The sequence below is a fragment of the Homalodisca vitripennis genome, chromosome 1 (assembly GCF_021130785.1).
Source record: "Homalodisca vitripennis isolate AUS2020 chromosome 1, UT_GWSS_2.1, whole genome shotgun sequence".
Lineage (NCBI taxonomy): Eukaryota > Metazoa > Arthropoda > Insecta > Hemiptera > Cicadellidae > Homalodisca > Homalodisca vitripennis.
Genome location: NC_060207.1, coordinates 22,541,807 through 22,563,416, shown reverse-complemented (window position 1 = coordinate 22,563,416; position 21,610 = coordinate 22,541,807). Strand labels below are relative to the sequence as shown.

Sequence of the window (21,610 nt, the reverse complement as noted above, 5' to 3'; positions counted from 1 at the left end):
GCAACATTCCGCTTGGCAAAGTACGTGAGGGTGGTGTTCTAGACCAAATTACAGACATCGTGACAATGAGCTGGCCTTGGACAAGCGACATTTCAACATTCCGCTGGGCCGTGCACGTGAGGGTGGTTGTACTGGACCAACTTGCAGACATGGTGACAATGAGCTGACCTCGGACAAGCGACAGTGTAACATTCCGCTGGGCAATGTACGTGAGGGTGGTTGTACTGGACCAACTTGCAGACATGGTGACAATGAGCTGACCTCGGACAAGCGACATTGTAACATTCCGCTGGGCAATGTACGTGAGGGTGGTGTACTGGACCAAATTGCAGACATGGTGACAATGAGCTGACCTCGGACAAGCGACATTGTAACATTCCGCTGGGCAATGTACGTGAGGGTGGTGTAGTGGACCGAATTGTAGACATGGTGACAATGAGCTGACCTCGGACAAGCGACATTGTAACATTCCGCTGGGCAATGTACGTGAGGGTGGTGTTCTGGACCAAATTGCAGACATGGTGACAATGAGCTGACCTCGGACAAGCGACATTGTAACATTCCGCTGGGCAATGTACGTGAGGGTGGTGTAGTGGACCGAATTGCAGACATGGTGACAATGAGCTGACCTCGGACAAGCGACATTGTAACATTCCGCTGGGCAATGTACGTGAGGGTGGTTGTACTGGACCAAATTGCAGACATGGTGACAATGAGCTGACCTCGGACAAGCGACATTGTAACATTCCGCTGGGCAATGTACGTGAGGGTGGTTGTACTGGACCAAATTGCAGACATGGTGACAATGAGCTGACCTCGGACAAGCGACATTGTAACATTCCGCTGGGCAATGTACGTGAGGGTGGTGTAGTGGACCGAATTGCAGACATGGTGACAATGAGCTGACCTCGGACAAGCGACATTGTAACATTCCGCTGGGCAATGTACGTGAGGGTGGTGTTCTGGACCAAATTGCAGACATGGTGACAATGAGCTGACCTCGGACAAGCGACATTGTAACATTCCGCTGGGCAATGTACGTGAGGGTGGTGTAGTGGACCGAATTGCAGACATGGTGACAATGAGCTGACCTCGGACAAGCGACATTGTAACATTCCGCTGGGCAATGTACGTGAGGGTGGTTGTACTGGACCAAATTGCAGACATGGTGACAATGAGCTGACCTCGGACAAGCGACATTGTAACATTCCGCTGGGCAATGTACGTGAGGGTGGTGTAGTGGACCAAATTGCAGACATGGTGACAATGAGCTGACCTCGGACAAGCGACATTGTAACATTCCGCTGGGCAATGTACGTGAGGGTGGTGTTCTGGACCAACTAGCAGACATGGTGACAATGAGCTGACCTCGGACAAGCGACATTGTAACATTCCGCTGGGCAATGTACGTGAGGGTGGTGTAGTGGACCGAATTGCAGACATGGTGACAATGAGCTGACCTCGGACAAACGACATTGTAACATTCCGCTGGGCAATATACGTGAGGGTGGTGTTCTGGACCAAATTGCAGACATGGTGACAATGAGCTGACCTCGGACAAGCGACATTGTAACATTCCGCTGGGCAATGTACGTGAGGGTGGTGTAGTGGACCAAATTGCAGACATGGTGACAATGAGCTGACCTCGGACAAGCGACATTGTAACATTCCGCTGGGCAATGTACGTGAGGGTGGTGTAGTGGACCAAATTGCAGACATGGTGACAATGAGCTGACCTCGGACAAGCGACATTGTAACATTCCGCTGGGCAATGTACGTGAGGGTGGTGTTCTGGACCAACTAGCAGACATGGTGACAATGAGCTGACCTCGGACAAGCGACATTGTAACATTCCGCTGGGCAATATACGTGAGGGTGGTGTAGTGGACCGAATTGCAGACATGGTGACAATGAGCTGACCTCGGACAAGCGACATTGTAACATTCCGCTGGGCAATGTACGTGAGGGTGGTGTAGTGGACCAAATTGCAGACATGGTGACAATGAGCTGACCTCGGACAAGCGACATTGTAACATTCCGCTGGGCAATGTACGTGAGGGTGGTGTTCTGGACCAAATTGCAGACATGGTGACAATGAGCGATGCGGCCTGTGATTCTATTGTAGAGTTGGGCTGTCAGCAGACGGGTATCGTCCTCTATTGTTGATACGTGGATCGATCTGCGGTCATTGTGACTGGCTCAGGGCGTACTTCGGCGCCGCCCTCGTCCGTCGGGTATCGTTGTTACACTATGCTACAGGTTTGGCGTTCATATTTTTGGAGTTTATTGCACTGAAATATAAGCAGAAAGGAGTATAAATACATACAAAATGTCGTAAAGAACACATATTCACTATATAAGTGTAGGGTATTAGTAAATCGATGTGTCCAGTTTTTCTTAATCTTTTTTTATAGTTTCTTTACGTGAATATTGAAAGTATAGAATTATAAGCTAAACTATACTTGACGAATCATACCTGTCCATCAGAATAGGTTTTTATCCACCCAGTTTTCCCAATGAACAAAACATTTTAGTTTTAGTGTAACGATGTTTAGATTATATAAAGTAAGTATTATTGCAAAAATACAATCAGTGCCCAGCCTTGCAACCACTAATATTGTTCAATCAGAATTTAACTTGCATAAAGAAATTGGTTGGCTATGGAATGAATTTGAAGATAGGCTGGCTGTTTTTGGAATTAAATATCTGTCCAATCGTCTTCAAGAGAATAATATTTCCTCTGCTGGTAAAAATTTGCCAAATTAATTGTTAAAACATATGTAAATTAGTCAATTTCTAGGTTTATTGTGCTCTGATGTTTGATTACTTAGTGTATATTCAATCAGGAATTTGTTGGAATGCCGTAGTTCTGTGTTTCTAGAGATCCGATAGCTGCCTGGTATATACGAGACACATACCTATGGACGTAGTTATCCACATTCATATTTACTATCCAATCCTACTTGTCTTTATTGTTTGAATATTTTCAGTATTAAGAGTAATGGGTGTACAGCAATTTCACAATAACAAAAATTAGGTAAATATATAGGATTAAAAAAATAAGTCATATAAAATGGAGAGCACACTACATGTCAGTGCGCGAGACTGTATATTAGTCTACGAGTGTATAATACTTAATATTTATGGCCTCAAACTGTCTGTCTAGCGTACAGTTAGCAAGTAATAAAAGCGAAAATTAGCACTAGAAATATTATTAATTGAGGTAACACAAAACAAATTACGAGTAAATGAAAATCATAAATTTGTTATACAATTAATTATATTTCAAGGTTGGTAACCTGTCTCCACAATAATTACTAAACCATAAGTTTAAAATTTAAACAAATTAATGCTCGAGCTTGTCATTTGTAATACAGAATAATTATTTACAATTGTCACCCAACCTACCGGGAGTGAAATCAATACTGTGTGAGGTAATCAAATCCTACTCGTTACGCTAGTACTTCGTTAGCAAACTGGATCGTCCTCTTGTAGTCCGAGTAATTGTGTAAGTGACCCAAGACCTTTCCTGCTAGGGGTGACGAGTAAGGTCAGGGGTCGCGCGTGCAGGACGACCTGATAACTAACAGTAAAACGGCGGTTTACGGCCTATAAAATCGTAACAACCATTTGACCCAGTTCTCTTCCTTCGTCATTTTAAATACAAGTCTCTCACAATCCCGCAGAAATCTGTCCCGATAGTTGGTGCAATAACGACACAGTTTCTTGTGCTGTTCCATATATTGAGTAAAGGTAAAAGCACCATTACACAGTACTGTTATATTATTTGTGAAGGAAACAGGTTTTTCCGGACATTTGCCATCGTTCAGTGAAACAAAAAAATCAGTAACACTACGTTTCGAGATCTGAAATCTGATCTCTTCATCAGGTAAATAACTAACCTAATACATAATTACAAACTAGGTTAAATTAAACAAATCATACCAAAGCTTTGTGACACGCCAAGTCAGGAATCACAAACACCATGTTGTATGTCAACTTCACTAACTCTAAAAACATGCACTTAATAAAACAAACTATACACAACACTAATTATTAAAACTGAACTACATAATACAGGTCACAATTCGTCTGCATTTCGTCTACCAACCACCTACGACTGACCAGAGGTCAATAGCAAATGGCAATCGTCACGGCAGAAACAAAATGATGGAAATAAAAATGAAGGGGGATAGGAATGGGCCTTTTTTAAATTTTTATTATTATTGGTTCATGCTAGATGTTAATTTTTATCGTCTTCCTGTAGGCAAGAACAGAAATATTAAGATATCCACAATTCTTCAACGGTATATTACACTTTGAAACTTCATAATGTGCTTAACAAATCAAAAGCTTGCGACAATTCAAAACGCTGTGAAACTTCGTCATTCATGAGAACTGCAGCAAATACCGGATTCTAGTCCCTAATTAATCATAATCCAGAACAAAAATTTCAGTCACATATTAACTCACTAGTTTTGGTTTTGTATACATAAACGCATATCGTTCATCAATTATATGAGTAAAAAATTAATTATCATCATCATTATTGAAATTGGTGACTTTTGGATTGGGGTCCAGCCTTTTGTGAAGAGTATTTTAAATTGAATTTTAATAATATTTTATATTGTTGGATGGATAAATTATTATTCATCAAATAAAAAAAACCAGACTAACCAGGTAAACACAAATGCCTATAGTGAAAACACCTACTTTATTCTTATTTTGAAGTAATAGGTCATACATTTTTGTGATGGAACGTGTGATCCGTGTGGGAAAGAATTGAGAAGAAATGCTGCGGTCGAGGCTAAAGTATGACAGGATTTGACACCTGTCCAGCTGAGAACATTCCAAAGCCACAAAATCCTCTCCTATGTGAACTCAATTTTTGTTGCACGGATAAAGCTTGTTGATATACAGTATACAAACTCAACAAAACTCAGTATTCAACAAAACTTGGCATTGACATTTGTGTAGATAATTATTTATAACGTTTTTTACCGTAACATAATCATGTTGCAGGTCAGAAAGCAAGCACCCGTCCAAAGTGCGAGTGACGTTCTTCGAACAGGAGAAGCCACTCGTAGTCAGTTCGCCCGAGCCGGAAATCACCGAGGAGCTGGATGCTCCGTTCGTCCTAAGCATGACGTCCCCCAGCCCTGTTGTCGACCATGTCGCGCCCTACCACAGACAGACCAGGTGAGTCTCTATATCCGATTATACTTTGTCCTTGTCAGAAATCACCGAGGAGCTGGATGCTCCGTTCGTCCTAAGCATGACGTCCCCCAGCCCTGTTGCCGACCATGTCGCGCACTACCGCAGACAGACCAGGTGAGTCTCTATATCCGATTATACTTTGTCCTTGTCAGAAATCACCGAGGAGCTGGATGCTCCGTTCGTCCTAAGCATGACGTCCCCCAGCCCTGTTGCCGACCATGTCGCGCCCTACCACAGACAGACCAGGTGAGTCTCTATATCCGATTATAGTTTGTCCTTGTCAGAAATCACCGAGGAGCTGGATGCTCCGTTCGTCCTAAGCATGACGTCCCCCAGCCCTGTTGCCGACCAAGTCGCGCCCTACCACAGACAGACCAGGTGAGTCTCTATATCCGATTATAGTTTGTCCTTGTCAGAAATCACCGAGGAGGTGGATGCTCCGTTCGTCCTAAGCATGACGTCCCCCCAGCCCTGTTGCCGACCATGTCGCGCCCTACCACAGACAGACCAGGTGAGTCTCTATATCCGATTATAGTTTGTCCTTGTCAGAAATCACCGAGGAGCTGGATGCTCCGTTCGTCCTAAGCATGACGTCCCCCAGCCCTGTTGCCGACCAAGTCGCGCCCTACCACAGACAGACCAGGTGAGTCTCTATATCCGATTATAGTTTGTCCTTGTCAGAAATCACCGAGGAGCTGGATGCTCCGTTCGTTCGTCCTAAGCATGACGTCCCCCAGCCCTGTTGCCGACCATGTCGCGCCCTACCACAGACAGACCAGGTGAGTCTCTATATCCGATTGTAGTTTGTTACACGCCGAAGGATATTCTTTGTGTTAAAGAACAGTAATTGCACATGATTTGAAACAGTGGTAACACGTGGCAGAAGAGATTATAAAAGTACAGCCCGTATAAAACGACGCTAATACACTTCTAAACCCTATTTGGAATCAAACAAACAATGATTACATGTAATTAATGATATTTATATTTATTTCCAAAATAACGGATAACATTTACAACAATTTTTACGACAACTGCACAGAAGCGCCATCTGTGATGGTGGTTTGTTTATTGACGGCGGTTTACGGGCAAGACGCCGCCTAGCAGTCGTGTTTTATTCATTTATTATTCATCTTCTACCCTTGGAGAGGCTGTAAGGTGGAAGTATTATTTTGGAAAATTTCTCTTACACCGAAACTAAAACACCGGTATAGCAATAATACTAGGACGGTTATGGTAATTTAATTTTTTTATTAATGAAATTTTTAAACAGTGAATAAATAATTACATTAAAAAATATTTATAACTAGCAGTTACCTGCTGCTTTTCACGGTATTTAATCTAGAAATCCAGGAACACTATGAGCATATTCTTTTTAAATGGCATTCCAACAATATTGAGATACAAATAGTCACTGAAAGATATTCTACCTCCTGATCCATTTTAGATTGAATAAACACAGCGTTAAAACTGTAACCAGAGTTTCATCTTAAATACAAGCCAAGTTGAAGTGACAGACTCTGCAAGGCTGATTTGGACAAGCCAGGTTTGTAGCCGTGATTTTAGATTTTTGAGTTCTTAATGTTATTTCCTTTGGGGTTCAAGACAGGCTATCCGTGACAGATGAATTGCTAGGAAGGGTTTTTGTTCCCTTACGAAAAGTGAAGGTGTAAACCTCTTATTATACTTAGTCCTAAATTGACCTTTGCACTTGCTTCTGGAGGGACAGTATATTCAGAATAATCGGTAAGGTTGGGGGTAGGGGCCACCTCCTGTTGAGATCCATGAAGAGTGAAAGCGAGCACTATATCTCAGTCACCTTGGAAAAAGAGGAGGCCAACTCTGTATCAGCCTCTTCAGTCATATCGGACAGGGTTAGCATGCCCTTATGTTATGGCTAGCAACTACCTTTAACATTTAGGAAGCCCCACAAACACCTAGCAGATTTCCTCCACAGTAGACTATATCTATTTATTCACCCTTGCATTCCGTTATCTCAATATTTACGGTTAGTGATGTGCCGCTCCTGGACATCCATAGAGTAGCCATATTTTAGTGACAATCGGTTTATATGTATCCATAGTAGGCCGAACGTATAGACCAACCAGAAGTTGACTTTCCCAGGGAATACATCTCAGGACTTGCGTCTTGTGTTCTAGGCTGTATCTAGACTCTGCTGTGTACGAAGGGAAGCCCTCGTAAAAGGTTCATTTCGAAACTCGTGCACGTAATTTATAGACTATTAACCAGATGAAATAGTAATGAGCAGCAAGTGGTGACCTTTGCGACACAAGGAAGATCAACGTTAAACAGCCCGTCCTCTGGGCGCACAACTGGCGCGGCCTATCATTGATAACCTTACACAACCTGTCCGTCCGCCAAGGACACATCTTCTCTTAATCTTGTGTTTCGTTGAAGGCTCTGAATACAAAGAAGGCTTTGTGTTGTGTGCTTGCGTCACCCTAGTACTTCCCGGGAATACTTAGTAGAGGTTCGAGCAAGGCGTTCTCCAAATTCTATAGGTCGTTAGTATTCAGTCGCAGTAGTGCTTTCATTTTACTTCTTTGTAAACATTTTGGGAAGTATGAATCTCGTTTGGGTGCTCTCTTAAATGTCCCCAAAGTCTTGAGAGTGCTATCATAAAATGTGCTTAAAGTATATTCAATTGTGATATTGACTTGTTTCTAACCTCAGAAACATATTTACATTTTGCTGAATCCACCCTGTAAAAAGAACATGTACTACTATTACACTATGCTGTTAGATCATTATAATTTAATTTAATAAATTGACTTATTTTGATTATGCATGTTTGCTTACTCTAAGAGGACTCTAAAATTTTAATTTTAAATTCAACTCCCCCCACTTTGAACTCAAAATCCCATCCAATGTTCTTAAACATGTAAACACGTCTTAAACAAAGCGATGCCTTGTACACACAATTTCCAAATACTGTACTTAACCCGGTCTGCTCGACTGGTTATTCCTGTACATTGAACATCTATGTTCAACAACTCTTACACAGTTTCTGCCTGCTGGTTGATGTACTTCCTCCTTGACATCATCACAAGCACTGAAAATCGTGTGGGCGTGGCAGATTGGTTTGTGCGAGGTGTTCGAGCGTGAGCGGTGGTGATTTAGTAGTGACGAGGCATAAAATGTGAATATATTTATCTGTTTAGTATCTATAATATTATAATTGGTTTTATCTTCTGGTGTTTTTTTGAGGTTCAGTTGTAGGAGAATTCTTTACCTAACTTTGCCTGTGTACATAATATAGTTTCATTTCTTATAATTTTTTGTAAGTTACTCTGTAAACTCTTTACTTAGCAATAGTGAGTTACACGCCATTGTAATTAGACAGTCAGGATGGTTTATTTAAATATATACTATGTAAGGGGTTAAGCTAAAATGGTGTAAGACAAATAACGCTCTAAGTAATAAACCTGGATCATAGGTCTTGTCTTGTGTGTGTCAAGGCTTTCAATTCGTGAGATACTATATGGGGACACGAGTTTGAGAAAATGTTAAACATATATTTCTTTCAGTTAGTCATTGGTAAGGGTGCTAAACTGAACGAATACAAATAAAACTCCTCATATAGATCAATTTAAAATGTGTACAGTCTCTGTGTGATACAAATAAGATGATTTAAAAATAATACAGTTTTAAAACAAACTAAAGAGTGATTTTGTCTAGTGGCGTAGAGTGATTGATATTTTCTCTTATTTTTCAAAGTTTCGTATAAAATTGTATTTGCGTGGTGGTGACACAAAGTATGAGTTATTAAAAAAACTGCAAGAAGGTTGAGAGAGGATAGGAGAAACATATAAGGCACGCTGATCGAATGCCTAACAAACTTAACGAACACCAAAGGGTTTTAAAATTAACACCGTGTACAATTGTGTGTATTGAAATTCGATATAGACATGGGGAATTCTAAATATGCTGTCTTTCAAAATAACAAACTTTTAGACTACGTCCACATCCAATACACATTCTGTTTCCCTATAGAATGTTGGAAAAGCACTAAAACCACCCAGAATAACAACGCCAAGTAACATGAAAACTGTTATGGCAGAAGCAAGAAAATAAAAAGGAAGTTTCAGTCGAGAGTTCGCAGAGTATTCTAACCCAATTCCTCCGACCCGCCCCGCCCCGCCTCCACTGATATCGTCTCCGCTGATTGAGTATTAATTTGGCTCTGTGACACTTCCTCCCTCCGGCATCGGCAGTGAGATCCTTCTCGCGCTACTTTTAGCTGCTCTAGTTATGAGGATTATTTACCTTCTAATTTGATTACACCTCACAGATCTTGCAGTATATTAGTAGAATTATTGTACGAGATATGATAGAGATGTGGTCTTGATTTGGGGGCTGAATTAGTGACATTTTCATTAGGTGTTCTTCTCACAGGTATGGGAATTCTGGGTTTCAGCCGAAACAAAAATGTACCGAATACAAACACCACACAGACACCAACCAATGCACTACAACAGTACTGAGGAGGTTGCTTCCCTTATATGCTGCACTCCTAATCATAAAACTAAAGTTAACAACTTTGTAAATAAAGTCATAAATATCTCGGATGAACCATTTGACTTGAGAGACAAACGCCACAATTATAATTAATATAATTATTTGTAGTATTAATTTGAAATCAAATATGCTAATATAGATTTGCAAGCTTTGGCTTTCATTGGCTTTGAATATTAAGTACCAAAGTAGTCTTTGTCTTTGTACAATTTAGTTTGTAGTTTTGTTAGGGAAAGAAGAAAAACAATCTATTAAGAACCTCCTGCTTGGAACTTGAGTTTGTCTTGTAGCTCTTGATATTTTTATTTAATCTTAGCTCAGTATTTTATTTACAAAATATAACGGGTTTCAGCATTTAAAAATTTGAAATATGCGTCATTTTGTACGGAAATAAGACCAAGAGCTTCATTTAATTTCATCCTCTTTAGCCATAACCGCCGAAAGGATGTGACTCGAAGAGGGTTTACGTTGGTTATCCCCAAAATCCCCAATATTTTGCAATATTATACTAACTTTATATTATATTAAGGTATACTGAGTTTGGACTTTCTAAATTCGTTAAAAGTTGATATGGGAGTATCCATGCTTTTACAACTCCATATTATAAAATTAAAGTATATGAAGTCACTACAATCTTTTGTGACACAATAAATATGTTATATTATACGCGAAATGGTTGAGATAATAATTTTAATGTTACTATTTCAGATTGGTGCATACACTGAGTTGAAACTTTGTATGAAGAGATTTGCATATTTAGTGACATGAATGCAGAAATATTGGTATCATGTGCACGTACCGCGCATATTGTATGGTAATTCTCTCTGACAATAATGAGCAGTATGGTAAACATGGCTCAATCGCACAGTGAACAGAATCCCTTAATATGGTGTTTGTCTGTTAAATTGCATACATGGAGTATTGCTGTTTCTGATCATATTAATGGAATACAATATTGGTACGACAATATCACACAATTCTGTTCTGCTTTAAGCGTTACAATACATTTGTCATTATATGTTAATCAGATGAAATTGTTTTTGTATACTACTTAATGCGTTCTTTCAGAAGTCAATATGAGTTATCCCTGATTTTTCTGTAATTTTAATTCATTTACTTTTTAAAAATAATTTGTTATTCTCATATCTAGTGTATTTCTATAAGTTAAATTAGATCAGCAACTTGACGATAAAAGTTTGAGACTTTATTTAAGAGTATCACTATAATAAATGGCTAATCCTGATATACTTATAAAAGGAAACATCCTGAAACCAAACTATACAAAATACCTATAAACCTTTCGTTTTACGTATACATATGTATTCGTCGTGAGGTCCACGTCCCAAACGTCACTTAAACTATACGTTTTCGTTTCTTTAATTACTTAGCAACGTTACGTTCCTTTGATTTAGTCGAAACTCTTTAACATGCATATCCTCTCAGACAATATTGAACATCAACCTCTTTGTCTCAGATAATGGAATGGACGCCAAGTTAATGTATTCAAGTCAATCTCCTTGTTTATATAATTTATTATACATTAATCTCCTTGTGTCATGTAATGTGCTGAATACCAATCTTCTTGTCTCAACTCATGTTCTATACGTTAATCTCCTTGTCTCATTTAATGTATTATACATTAATCTCCTTGTGTCATGTAATGTACTGAATACCAATCTTCTTGTCTCAATTCATGTTCTATACGTTAATCTCCTTGTCTCATTTAATGTATTATACATTAGTCTCGTTGTGTCATGTAATGTACTGAATACCAATCTTCTTGTCTCAACTCATGTTCTATACGTTAATCTCCTTGTCTCATTTAATGTATTATACATTAATCTCGTTGTGTCATGTAATGTACTGAATACCAATCTTCTTGTCTCAACTCATGTTCTATACGTTAATCTCCTTGTCTCATTTAATGTATTATACGTTAATCTCCATGGCTCCGATAATAAATTGAACGTTATCTTCTTGTCTGAGATCTGTATGAATCTTTGGAACAAGAATTGTCTACTACCCAAAAACAATGCATTGGCGAAGATCAGAAAAGCCAGCAATCAAGGCGAGTGGGGGTTGGCTCAAGAGATCTGGTTACTATTATTTATTTGTGCAAAGAAATAATAATAGCGATTCAGTTGCGTTCTACTCAAACATTACCATACATTCCGAAATAAATATAAATGTTCTACTTCTCTCAGGTTTTGTTTTACGATCTGCTACAAATAGTAGTGAAATCGTTCAATTATAGTATTTAATTTATCAGGTTTTCCTTGCTTAAAAATTTAGTTACTTCAACTGTACAGTTCGTAGAGACTAAATGACTGAAATCGCTCTTTGTTGTGAGTAGATACTAAATTAAGTTGCAGGGAAAGAGCCTTTCTCCCTTCTCAGCATAATTGCCCGAGTGAAGGGGTTCTCCACCGCTCCACAGCCTACAATGAGGAAACGTTTGGCAGTTGCACAATAACATTAAAACTTTCTCTTTTCATCGTAAATCCATTGTAATCGGATTTTGATAGTAAAATGCCACAACAGAACATAAACATGTGGGCGTGGTGCCGTAAAGTTCTCTGATGTTGCAAGTTGTGTGGCCTCACGCTATTCTAACGTTAGTATGCCATGTAACGAACATCGCTGCTAAAACTGAGTATATAAAGATAGCATTCTATTTTCGTGGCGGTTAACCGAAATATATATTTTAATGTTAGTATGCCTGGCCCTTATAATGCCCAAGAATCTTTATGTTATTAGATTTAATATATCGACATATTTTATACTCGTTAATCTTTATTCACTTGCCTTAATAAATGCTGGTGAACGGAATTCAAATTGACTTTTTTTCTTTCATTATACGTATTGGTTGTAACTTACTGTTTATTACTTTATTTATGTGTGCTTTTTGTTACTTTTGATTGATGTAATACTGATGTATTAATACTGTAATACATGTACTGTAATACTGATGTAATACGGATGATGTAATACTGCATGTAATCATTTTGTTCCTGTTGGGAACCATCAAAATTTTAATAGTTTTCGAAGTGTTACGTTGTAATAATTGTAATGTTCCAATATAACGCCACCTTATCGAACATACCTTAAATTGATCGCCTTAAAATAACTTTATATTAAACAATTCAATATATAGACAACTGTTTATTATTTAACTCCAAGCCTATATAAGGCATATCAGATTTATCATGTTCATTTCTGTACAAGAGTAAAAACTCAGGACCGTTGAGTTCATATCTTTATTTTCTACTTATAGGTGGAGAGATAATTAAATTGGAAATCGAGAATAATCTTCATGCTGGTTCAGTAGTCTAGAAGTCTTATATGATATAGACACTCAGGTAATCTGTCCGGATGATTCTGTAAACATATTTCTTTTTGATCATGGTATGGGGAAAAAATGTAAGCTACAAGATCTGAATGTGTATGATTCAAACCTCAACGTTTTGATTATATTTTAGAATTTCAGTAATGCTATTAAATTGAATGTTACACACTTTTTTTAAACGTCCTGGAGGGAAAGGAGTATAAGTTAATAAGAAAAACAATTTCTAATGTTATGATGGATTATTTGATATTGTCTTGCGTTAAGGTTATTCAATTAAGTGTTTGTCTTTGGAGTGGGTCCTGATATACGAGGTACCCCTCTGTTGCACGATTTCCGGCTACTACTGTCCAGATAGACGGTGTGAGGACTCATTTGTATAAATGAGTGAAATCCTGAAGATATAATAATAAAAACATATCAATACTTTTTTAAAGTAATATTATTTTTGTGTTCACAAGGAGGGAGTATTTATTTAGGAAGTATATCTCAAGAGTAGGAATATCCGCCGACTGACGGGAATAAAGTAGTGGCATTTATCAACTCAGCGATAAGACACCAAAGAGTTGAAGAGGCCCTCTTGAAATACACGAGGCTGTTCCAGTTGCCACCCCATCGCTCATCTTTGTGTTGTCGTTGTAAGGTCATAACAACGCTACTAGGCTGTGTAACGTCGATGTGATGAACATTATGTTTCAGCGATTCTTAGCTATGTTTATATTGCGTTTATTACTTTTGACGGTTTAATATAATCTATATAAAGTTTCCTTTGTTATGAGTTATTTCAATTACTGTTAAATACGAGTATTCGCACGTGACATGACATGTAGCCTAGTTGTAACTTAATTACAGTGTTGAATCACATACAGTATACTCAACGTAGACTAACAAGTTACTTCGAAAATTCTTATATAAGACGCGTACAAAACTGCATTACTTGCCTTGGCGCTCACTCCACAACAAATCAACAGTTTGTAATTATTAGGATCAAATAAATTATAGTCTTTTCCTTCAAATATCACTGCAGCAAAACAAGGTCCACTCTGATTTGCAGGGCACGATCACATAAAGAATATTTAGACAGGGCAAATTCAGCGATCCAACTTTCTGATAGATTCCCTACGCGTCTCTCTATAATTCATCTTATCATATTGACAGCTTGTCCGAATCTAAAGACTTGCTATTTTTTCGGCACGACTTTCACAAAAACTCACTTTATAAGTAATATGAAGACAGATTAAACCGTAGTAAGCCATTATAAAACTCCTGAGAATTACAATATACTTAAAATAGGATCGCTCGATGTAAAACTCTTCATCTGGGAATACCCTTAAACATTTTGTGGAATATTAGTCTCTTCTGAAAGTAAATGAAAGACAAGATTTACAACATTCGATTTTTACCAAATAATTTTAATTACATTTCAATAAAATGTTGATAGCATGCTTTCCACACAAAAAGTCACTTCAAACCCTTATTTTGATTTGCGTTTAAAACATACATAGTAGTGTCGTCAGTACATTTATTATGCCGGTAAGATTGACGTAGCAGTACTAGCAAACTCATAACTTCTTCCTCCTTAAAAAACTATTTACGTAGAAGTGATTGATTTTCTTCTGGTCAGTAACTCCTTGATGGCTTTTTTAATTCAATTAGAGTGGAATCTTGGTGTAGGACGAATGTTCTGATAAGTTGCCACGGCTAGGGAATACAAAAAAGAACGCAAAATTCAAACAAACTGTTCAAAATATTTAATTTTCATAGACCAGCAACAACATATAAATACGTCTAGCAGGTGAACCACATACGTGTTATCCCGCCAAAGTCCACAAATGGACCGATGCCATCTGGTCGTGTACTCTGGCAGTCCTGATTGCCTCATCTGTCTTCCTCGGCTCTTGATCCCTCTCTTAGCCACGGCACTGAGGCGTCATTTGTCACTAAAGAACTTATGTCACAGGTCTTTCAAAATTGAAATTTTGACTTACTATGCTCCCTCTGAAAAAGTAAATGATTTAATTTTATGTACATACTAGGTTATGTATACCACACTGTTTTGTAACTTGTTGATTGTAATACAGCTATTATTATGTAACCAGTATCAAAACGCGGACTATCACGTAATAATTTGTTACATAGTAAGATATAAAAGTAATATATATATATATATATATACATATACATATATATATTATAAATATATAAATATATATATATATATATATCCCGGCGGAGCAAGTACTTTTAGTGATTCAATGTTTATTGAAAAAACTGTATATATGTTTTTATGTGCTACCATTACACCAAGTAAGGGCTCTGTGGTGTAATGGTAGCACATTCACCCGGCAAGTGAGAGATCCGGATTCGACTCCCGGCGGAGCAAGTACTTTTTGTGATTCAATGTTTATTGAAATTAAATAAGGCTATTGCCTATTATACAATTTAATGTTGTGTATATATATATATATATATATATATATATATATATATATATATATATAGATATACTACTTAGGCTATTAAAAAGCTGTAGATTTTATCACGTCGCGTTGAAACAGATTTCTATTTTTAGTGCTACTACAGCATAACAATAATACAATTAACATTGTTTCCTTTTTTATCCGACCTTTCAACAGAATTTTAATAATTATTAAAACCTATAAAGTTTATAAAACGTGCGTATTAATATGTTCAAATAACATTAATGTTTTCTATCCTATGATTGGTCGATTATTCATCTAAAAAAAGTTGCTTACAAAGCTTCAGTAAGAACTATGACTGTATGGATATTCAAAACACTGGATAAAAATTATACTGTTTTACTATAGTTTTATTTTTTAATTTGTAGCAATTTTTTCATCCCTCGGAATATATTTTTTGCCATTTAAAATTTAATGAATGTGCTTGCACATGTCTATCTGATAAACATCCTTGGAATATAAGATTACAGAATTTTAAATGGGATTACTTAATGACTGAAGATGTGACTACCACAGTGGTACAAACACTCTACGTTTCCAAGTTTCCTTGTATGATTTACTAGGGAATGATGGTGTTTACCACTTTAAACACTTTAGTCTATATGGTTAATATACTCAAATGTGCTGTAAAATTATGTTCAGCCTCTATTTTTACATTATATTTTTGGTATCCAGCCTTGGTTTAAAAGGATATTCCAAAATTCTTTCCAAACTCTAGAGGCTGAGAATGAATAAATGGCGTGTAACGTTTCACTTTGTAGGAAACAGGTGAAAAGCAACAGTGTCTATTTTTCTGGGTAAAAATAAGTTAATTTTGTTGATTTTTCAGGGTTTTCTTACGTACATTGCGTTGATAACGATCCAATTACGGTAAACTACTTATTTTTGTCTCAAATGTATTTTTATTTGAACAATTATAGCGTCGATATGGACTACCAGCGTCATATTCGTGGTATCGAATGTGGGGCCAAATAATTACAATACAGGTGATATAAATATTGAAGACGTAATAACGCCACTAATAAATTCTGTTGATTGGTCATTAATGTATTCATAGTAATCAAATTGGACTCTTGTTATTTTAACCGAAAAAAATCTCAGTAAGAGATTTAGGTTTGGATTGCATGTGATCTCAAATCCTGTAATTTTGGATTATTGATTAGTTAGGAATCTAGGATGCATCGAACAACCGTAATAAACTTGCAATCAGTTGGAAACATGTTTTCTACTGACCTCAATAGAAGCGGTCGTTAACTTTCAGCAGGAAAACTATTGACATGAGGACAAGTGCAGCCTCAAACTGATGATCTTCGCTATTGTTTCCTCGAAAACAATAAGCCTGTGATGTTCGTGATACCCTAGCACGGGTAGTCACGCACCGGTGCGGCTCGGCAGCGGTACCGGTAGCCATTACCACTAGTTACCGGTCATTAGATGGGCCGGGAGATGTATATACCCTGTGCTGTACAACCATCTTCACACTCCCACCTCTCGTTACCGCCGAGTTACGGCTTGTAACATCAACTACCGCCTAGTGAATTCATTCATTACTCGCACCGGCCCATTAGTGGATGTATATACCCGAGCCTGTGCTGTACAACATCTTCACACTCCCACCTCTCATTATCGGCGAGTTACGGCTTGTAACATCAACTACCGCCTAGTGAATTCATTCATTACTCGCACCGGCCCATTAGTGGATGTATATACCCGAGCCTGTGCTGTACAACATCTTCACACTCCCACCTCTCATTATCGGCGAGTTACGGCTTGAAACATCATCAACTGCCGCCTAGTGAATTCGCACCGGTACATCACTGGATAGATTTTAGTTAATTACTCATCGTCTCAATATTTTATTCGGAAAGGTGTTGTCTGTCATGGAGAGTAATGTAATACATTTCAATTTCCCGTGATTTTTTATTGTTTTTCGATTACAAAGTGGTATTTATTGTACTGAGTTAGGATGAAATGACAAGTAGAAACTAGAATGTAAGGAATGTAAACTTCGTAAATAATAGTCGTAGAAATTAGGACAGGAAACTATAACAGGTGATAAAATGTCTAACCTTAGTTAGTTAATCATTGTGGTAGTTAGTCATAGTAAATGATTTGCAACAGTTTTAGATGTCCAACCATCAAGCGTGCATACGTGTTTGAAGCGCATGTAAAGTAAAACATTTGTATTGGAACCCATACGAGTCAAGACATCAAACAAAGTCTCATCACAATAGGATTCTACTTCGTTTTGAATTTCAAATGGCAGACAATCTTTCAAAACTTTGCTGCAATGACCTGAGGTGCATCTCAACATTTGCAGACCGGAACACGCTGAAGCTTGATTATGCTGGTTACTAGAATCCATACTGTGAGATACACAGATCGGGTCCTGGGGGGTACACCACCACAAGTAGTTTTCAGACAAGTTTGTGCTTCAGAGCATACTATGAGGCCTTGCCTGAGGCGTTGTGCAGTGAGGCAGTTATGGTACGAGAGCTGTACTGATCTGCTTTTAAAAATCGTAACCTACGTCCTATGTTACGTCGTTACATGTATAAACATATTTATACATATAAATACATTTTATGGTTTCAGATAAATTCAGTTTTATTTGCTCAGAACTCACTATGTTACCAACACTCAAACTGTTCATGTCTGTGTAAACTAGCCTAAAATGTAATTCGTCAATATTCTAGTTCCAAGCCCCGTTTTTGGGCCTTGATTAAGAGAGAATCCTACATCCTGCAGGAGGCGTTTTAGTTGCAGTGTTTGTACGGGGCAGCTGCACCAACATGTCGTTATTGCAAAATGGCAATATCGTAAAACATACAACATTGCATGGCGTTTAAATAAAACTAGTATCTTCTACCATGTCAAACATTGTGACTTTTGTACGAAATTAAATGTAGAGGTTTAACTTTCGTATGCTCGACGAAGTATATTTTCAGGCATAAAATCTTGACGTAACTGTAAACAGTGTGTAGAACTGAAAATACACAGCAATAAGGTGGTGGTTAGCCCGTACGTTAATACGAGTTGACGTGACGGTGGGATGCCACCAACTGAGCTGGCTCCGGCGAGTGTTGTCAATTACCCGGCACTAGCCGTTCTTGGAACAACCACCAAGTAATTAATTCAACCAAGAAAGCTTCGTTAGAGAAATAAATATATTTGTAATATTCATATTATATCGTATAAACAGGTATAAATCGCCATTCACCTTTTGAAAGAATTATAGCTCGCTACACGATAAGATATGAATCTCTAACGAATCGTAGCACTATAATATAGAATTTAAAGCCTGACCATGTATGTACTAGAACAGTACGTGATAACTCAGCAGACAGATCCTGCTGACATTAGTCTGCACGCGATCCTGACAGAGGACGTCTTATGATACCGACACGGTAGCCTACTTGTGTACTGAGACAGCCACGTGATGCCAGCAGACAGATCCTACTGCCATTAGTCTGCACGCGATCTTGACAACAGACACGTTAACCTACTTGTGTACTGAGACAGTCACGTGATGCCAGCAGACAAATCCTACTGCCATTAGTCTGCACGCGATCTTGACAACAGACACGTTAACCTACTTGTGTACTGAGACAGTCACGTGATGCCAGCAGACAAATCCTACTGCCATTAGTCTGCACGCGATCTTGACAACAGACACGGTAATCTACTTGTGTACTGAGACAGTCACGTGATGCCAGCAGACAGATCCTACTGCCATTTGTCTGCACGCGATCTTGACAGAGACCGTCACGTGATATCAGCAGACAGGTTCTCCTGACACAAATTTGTCTGCACACGATTTTTGACACGGATAGACCACGGACGTCCTATGATACGGGTACGGTCACGTTTTAGGATACTGTCACGTGATGTCAGCTATTTAATCTCTTTCTTATTTTCCGATACGGTAGTTATTATAAATATATTATTTAGTTAAGGAGCAATAAAGCTTAGGTTTAAACGCATATAAGTGTTAAACTTGTGTACTTTAAAAAGCAAATTTAAAAAAGATTTTACAGCTTGTCATGCAGTTTAACAGGGGAAATTTCATGTCTCGTTAACTACCTTTGTAGCAAATTTGCCGTTTTGATGCAAAATTTTTATTTTCTTTTAAAACCTTGTAAACTACTTTAGCCTAGCTTGATGTATACCAGTGTACTCAGATTCCAAGTATAGCCAAATACTCCAATAAATAAAAAGCACTTTATTTATTTGAAATGATATATAAAATAAAACAACTAAATATTGTGGACATACAGTGAGTGAAGTATATTAGCTACTATGAAGGTGTAAACGAACGCACCTACCGAAAGTGACAGGATATGATAAAACCACCACTGAGAGTTATTTTAACCATTACAGTACCAGAGTCTCATGCAGATCTGGAGTAACACCCGGATAGTGTAAAGTATACAGAAACGTTGATTACCATGTGTTCCCGATTTGAAGTGTTAAATGACCACCATTTTAGATCAAGTGGTTTCTTAGGACTGTTTGCATTATTGTGCTCATTCAACCTTTTACTCCAGGTATGCAATTTCATTGAAAAATTAGGCACCACTTTATATTTCTCGGAGAATAACACATTGGCGCAGGGAGATCAATTAGGTGTATTGTTTTCACTGTTATTATGATAGTACATCAAATTTACTACATCTTCTCGTTAGAAAAGTATAGGATACAGCTCATGTACTTTATAAATTTAAGAAAGAATAGTTAATTGTGCAACTTATACAAATCAACTTTAAGTAATGAAATAAATATTTTTACTCGGTTTAATATCTGTTGACTGAATAAAGTTGAGGCCGAATAAAAAACTGTTTTAATAAAATTGTGTGACCACTTTTGGACATGGTGTAAATATAAAGTCGTTGATGATAGTAATGGTATTGGCCACGTAAAGTAATATCTAAATTATTTAATGATGAGCAGCGTGTAACAAATCTGTAATGTTCGTCACTGAATTAATGAAGTTATGCCTAAAGTAAAATAATTTTTAACTGTATAGTAAAATTTAACTTTTTAATGACAGGCTCACTTCCCATTGTAATTTTCATACTAGTGTTTTATGGGATATGCATTCAATATCTTGCAGGTCTATGGTAGTCACCAATGAATAAAAATCCTTGTGATGATCCTGGTTCGAATCTGTGGAATGGTATTTTAGTATCAAGCTAATATATAGTTAATTCGTTCTCATAACGTAATGCCGTATCATCTGTTATCTTGATATTTATTTTCCTGATGTTACATCAGCACAGAATATATCGTAGATTGTTCCAATTTGTTGGTTGTGTTTTTATGTTTAAAGTTTTAGTTAATTAAAGTAATGATTTTATTTGGTTCGAGCATCTTTCTGTCTCAAGTGACCGATTTGATTCAGAGTGTAACAAACGTGTATATTCTTATCAAAACGTATACATATTGCCAGAATCTCACTGTTGATGTGGAGAGTTACAATTTACAGCATTATATTTAGAAAGAATATAGTTAAATAATTTGATTTTTAAATGTTTTTTTTAATTATAAATGTTTATATCCAGTATGTGTATAAATCAAAAGTTGCAACAGTGTAAGAATGTTCACGATTATTGTGATATACAAAGCAGTTTTGTCGGAACAAATTTGAAATGACGACTTGCATTCTGCTGCTACAAAATGGATCCCGCCACAGCACCGGCTCTAACCCTAATATCTGCCAAATGACGTCTGAAAGTGCCTGACGGCGTTATGATCGTCGCGGGCTGAATTGCGGGTCGCATCGTGACAAGATGTTTTCCGCCCGAGTTGTCTCTCAAATGTCAAAGTGTAACGTCTTGTAGTTCACGCGAGCAAAAATAAATCGATCTCTCAAATTTTCTGTAAATACATAAAATTAACACTGTTCTAAATTTAGAATGTAAGACAGTAAACTCGCAACTACAACTGGGCTTGTGGTAGTTTTGCCAGATCCATGGTCCAAAAGCTATTATACTTCAGTCTGAAAGTTTACAAGGTTCCGTAACAACAGGCGCTG

The 21,610-nt window shown here is 37.7% G+C and overlaps 1 protein-coding gene across 2 annotated transcripts in view; it reads left to right on the top strand.

The window, feature by feature from the left end:
• The window catches only part of LOC124358127 (flocculation protein FLO11), a 299,990-nt gene that overhangs the window by 226,601 nt on the left and 51,779 nt on the right, over positions 1–21,610 (top strand). For both annotated transcript variants that reach the window (XM_046810423.1, XM_046810431.1), the window contains exon 4: positions 5,023–5,199. In XM_046810423.1, the coding sequence (XP_046666379.1) occupies positions 5,023–5,199 (177 nt within the window). The remainder of the gene's footprint in view (positions 1–5,022; positions 5,200–21,610) is intronic.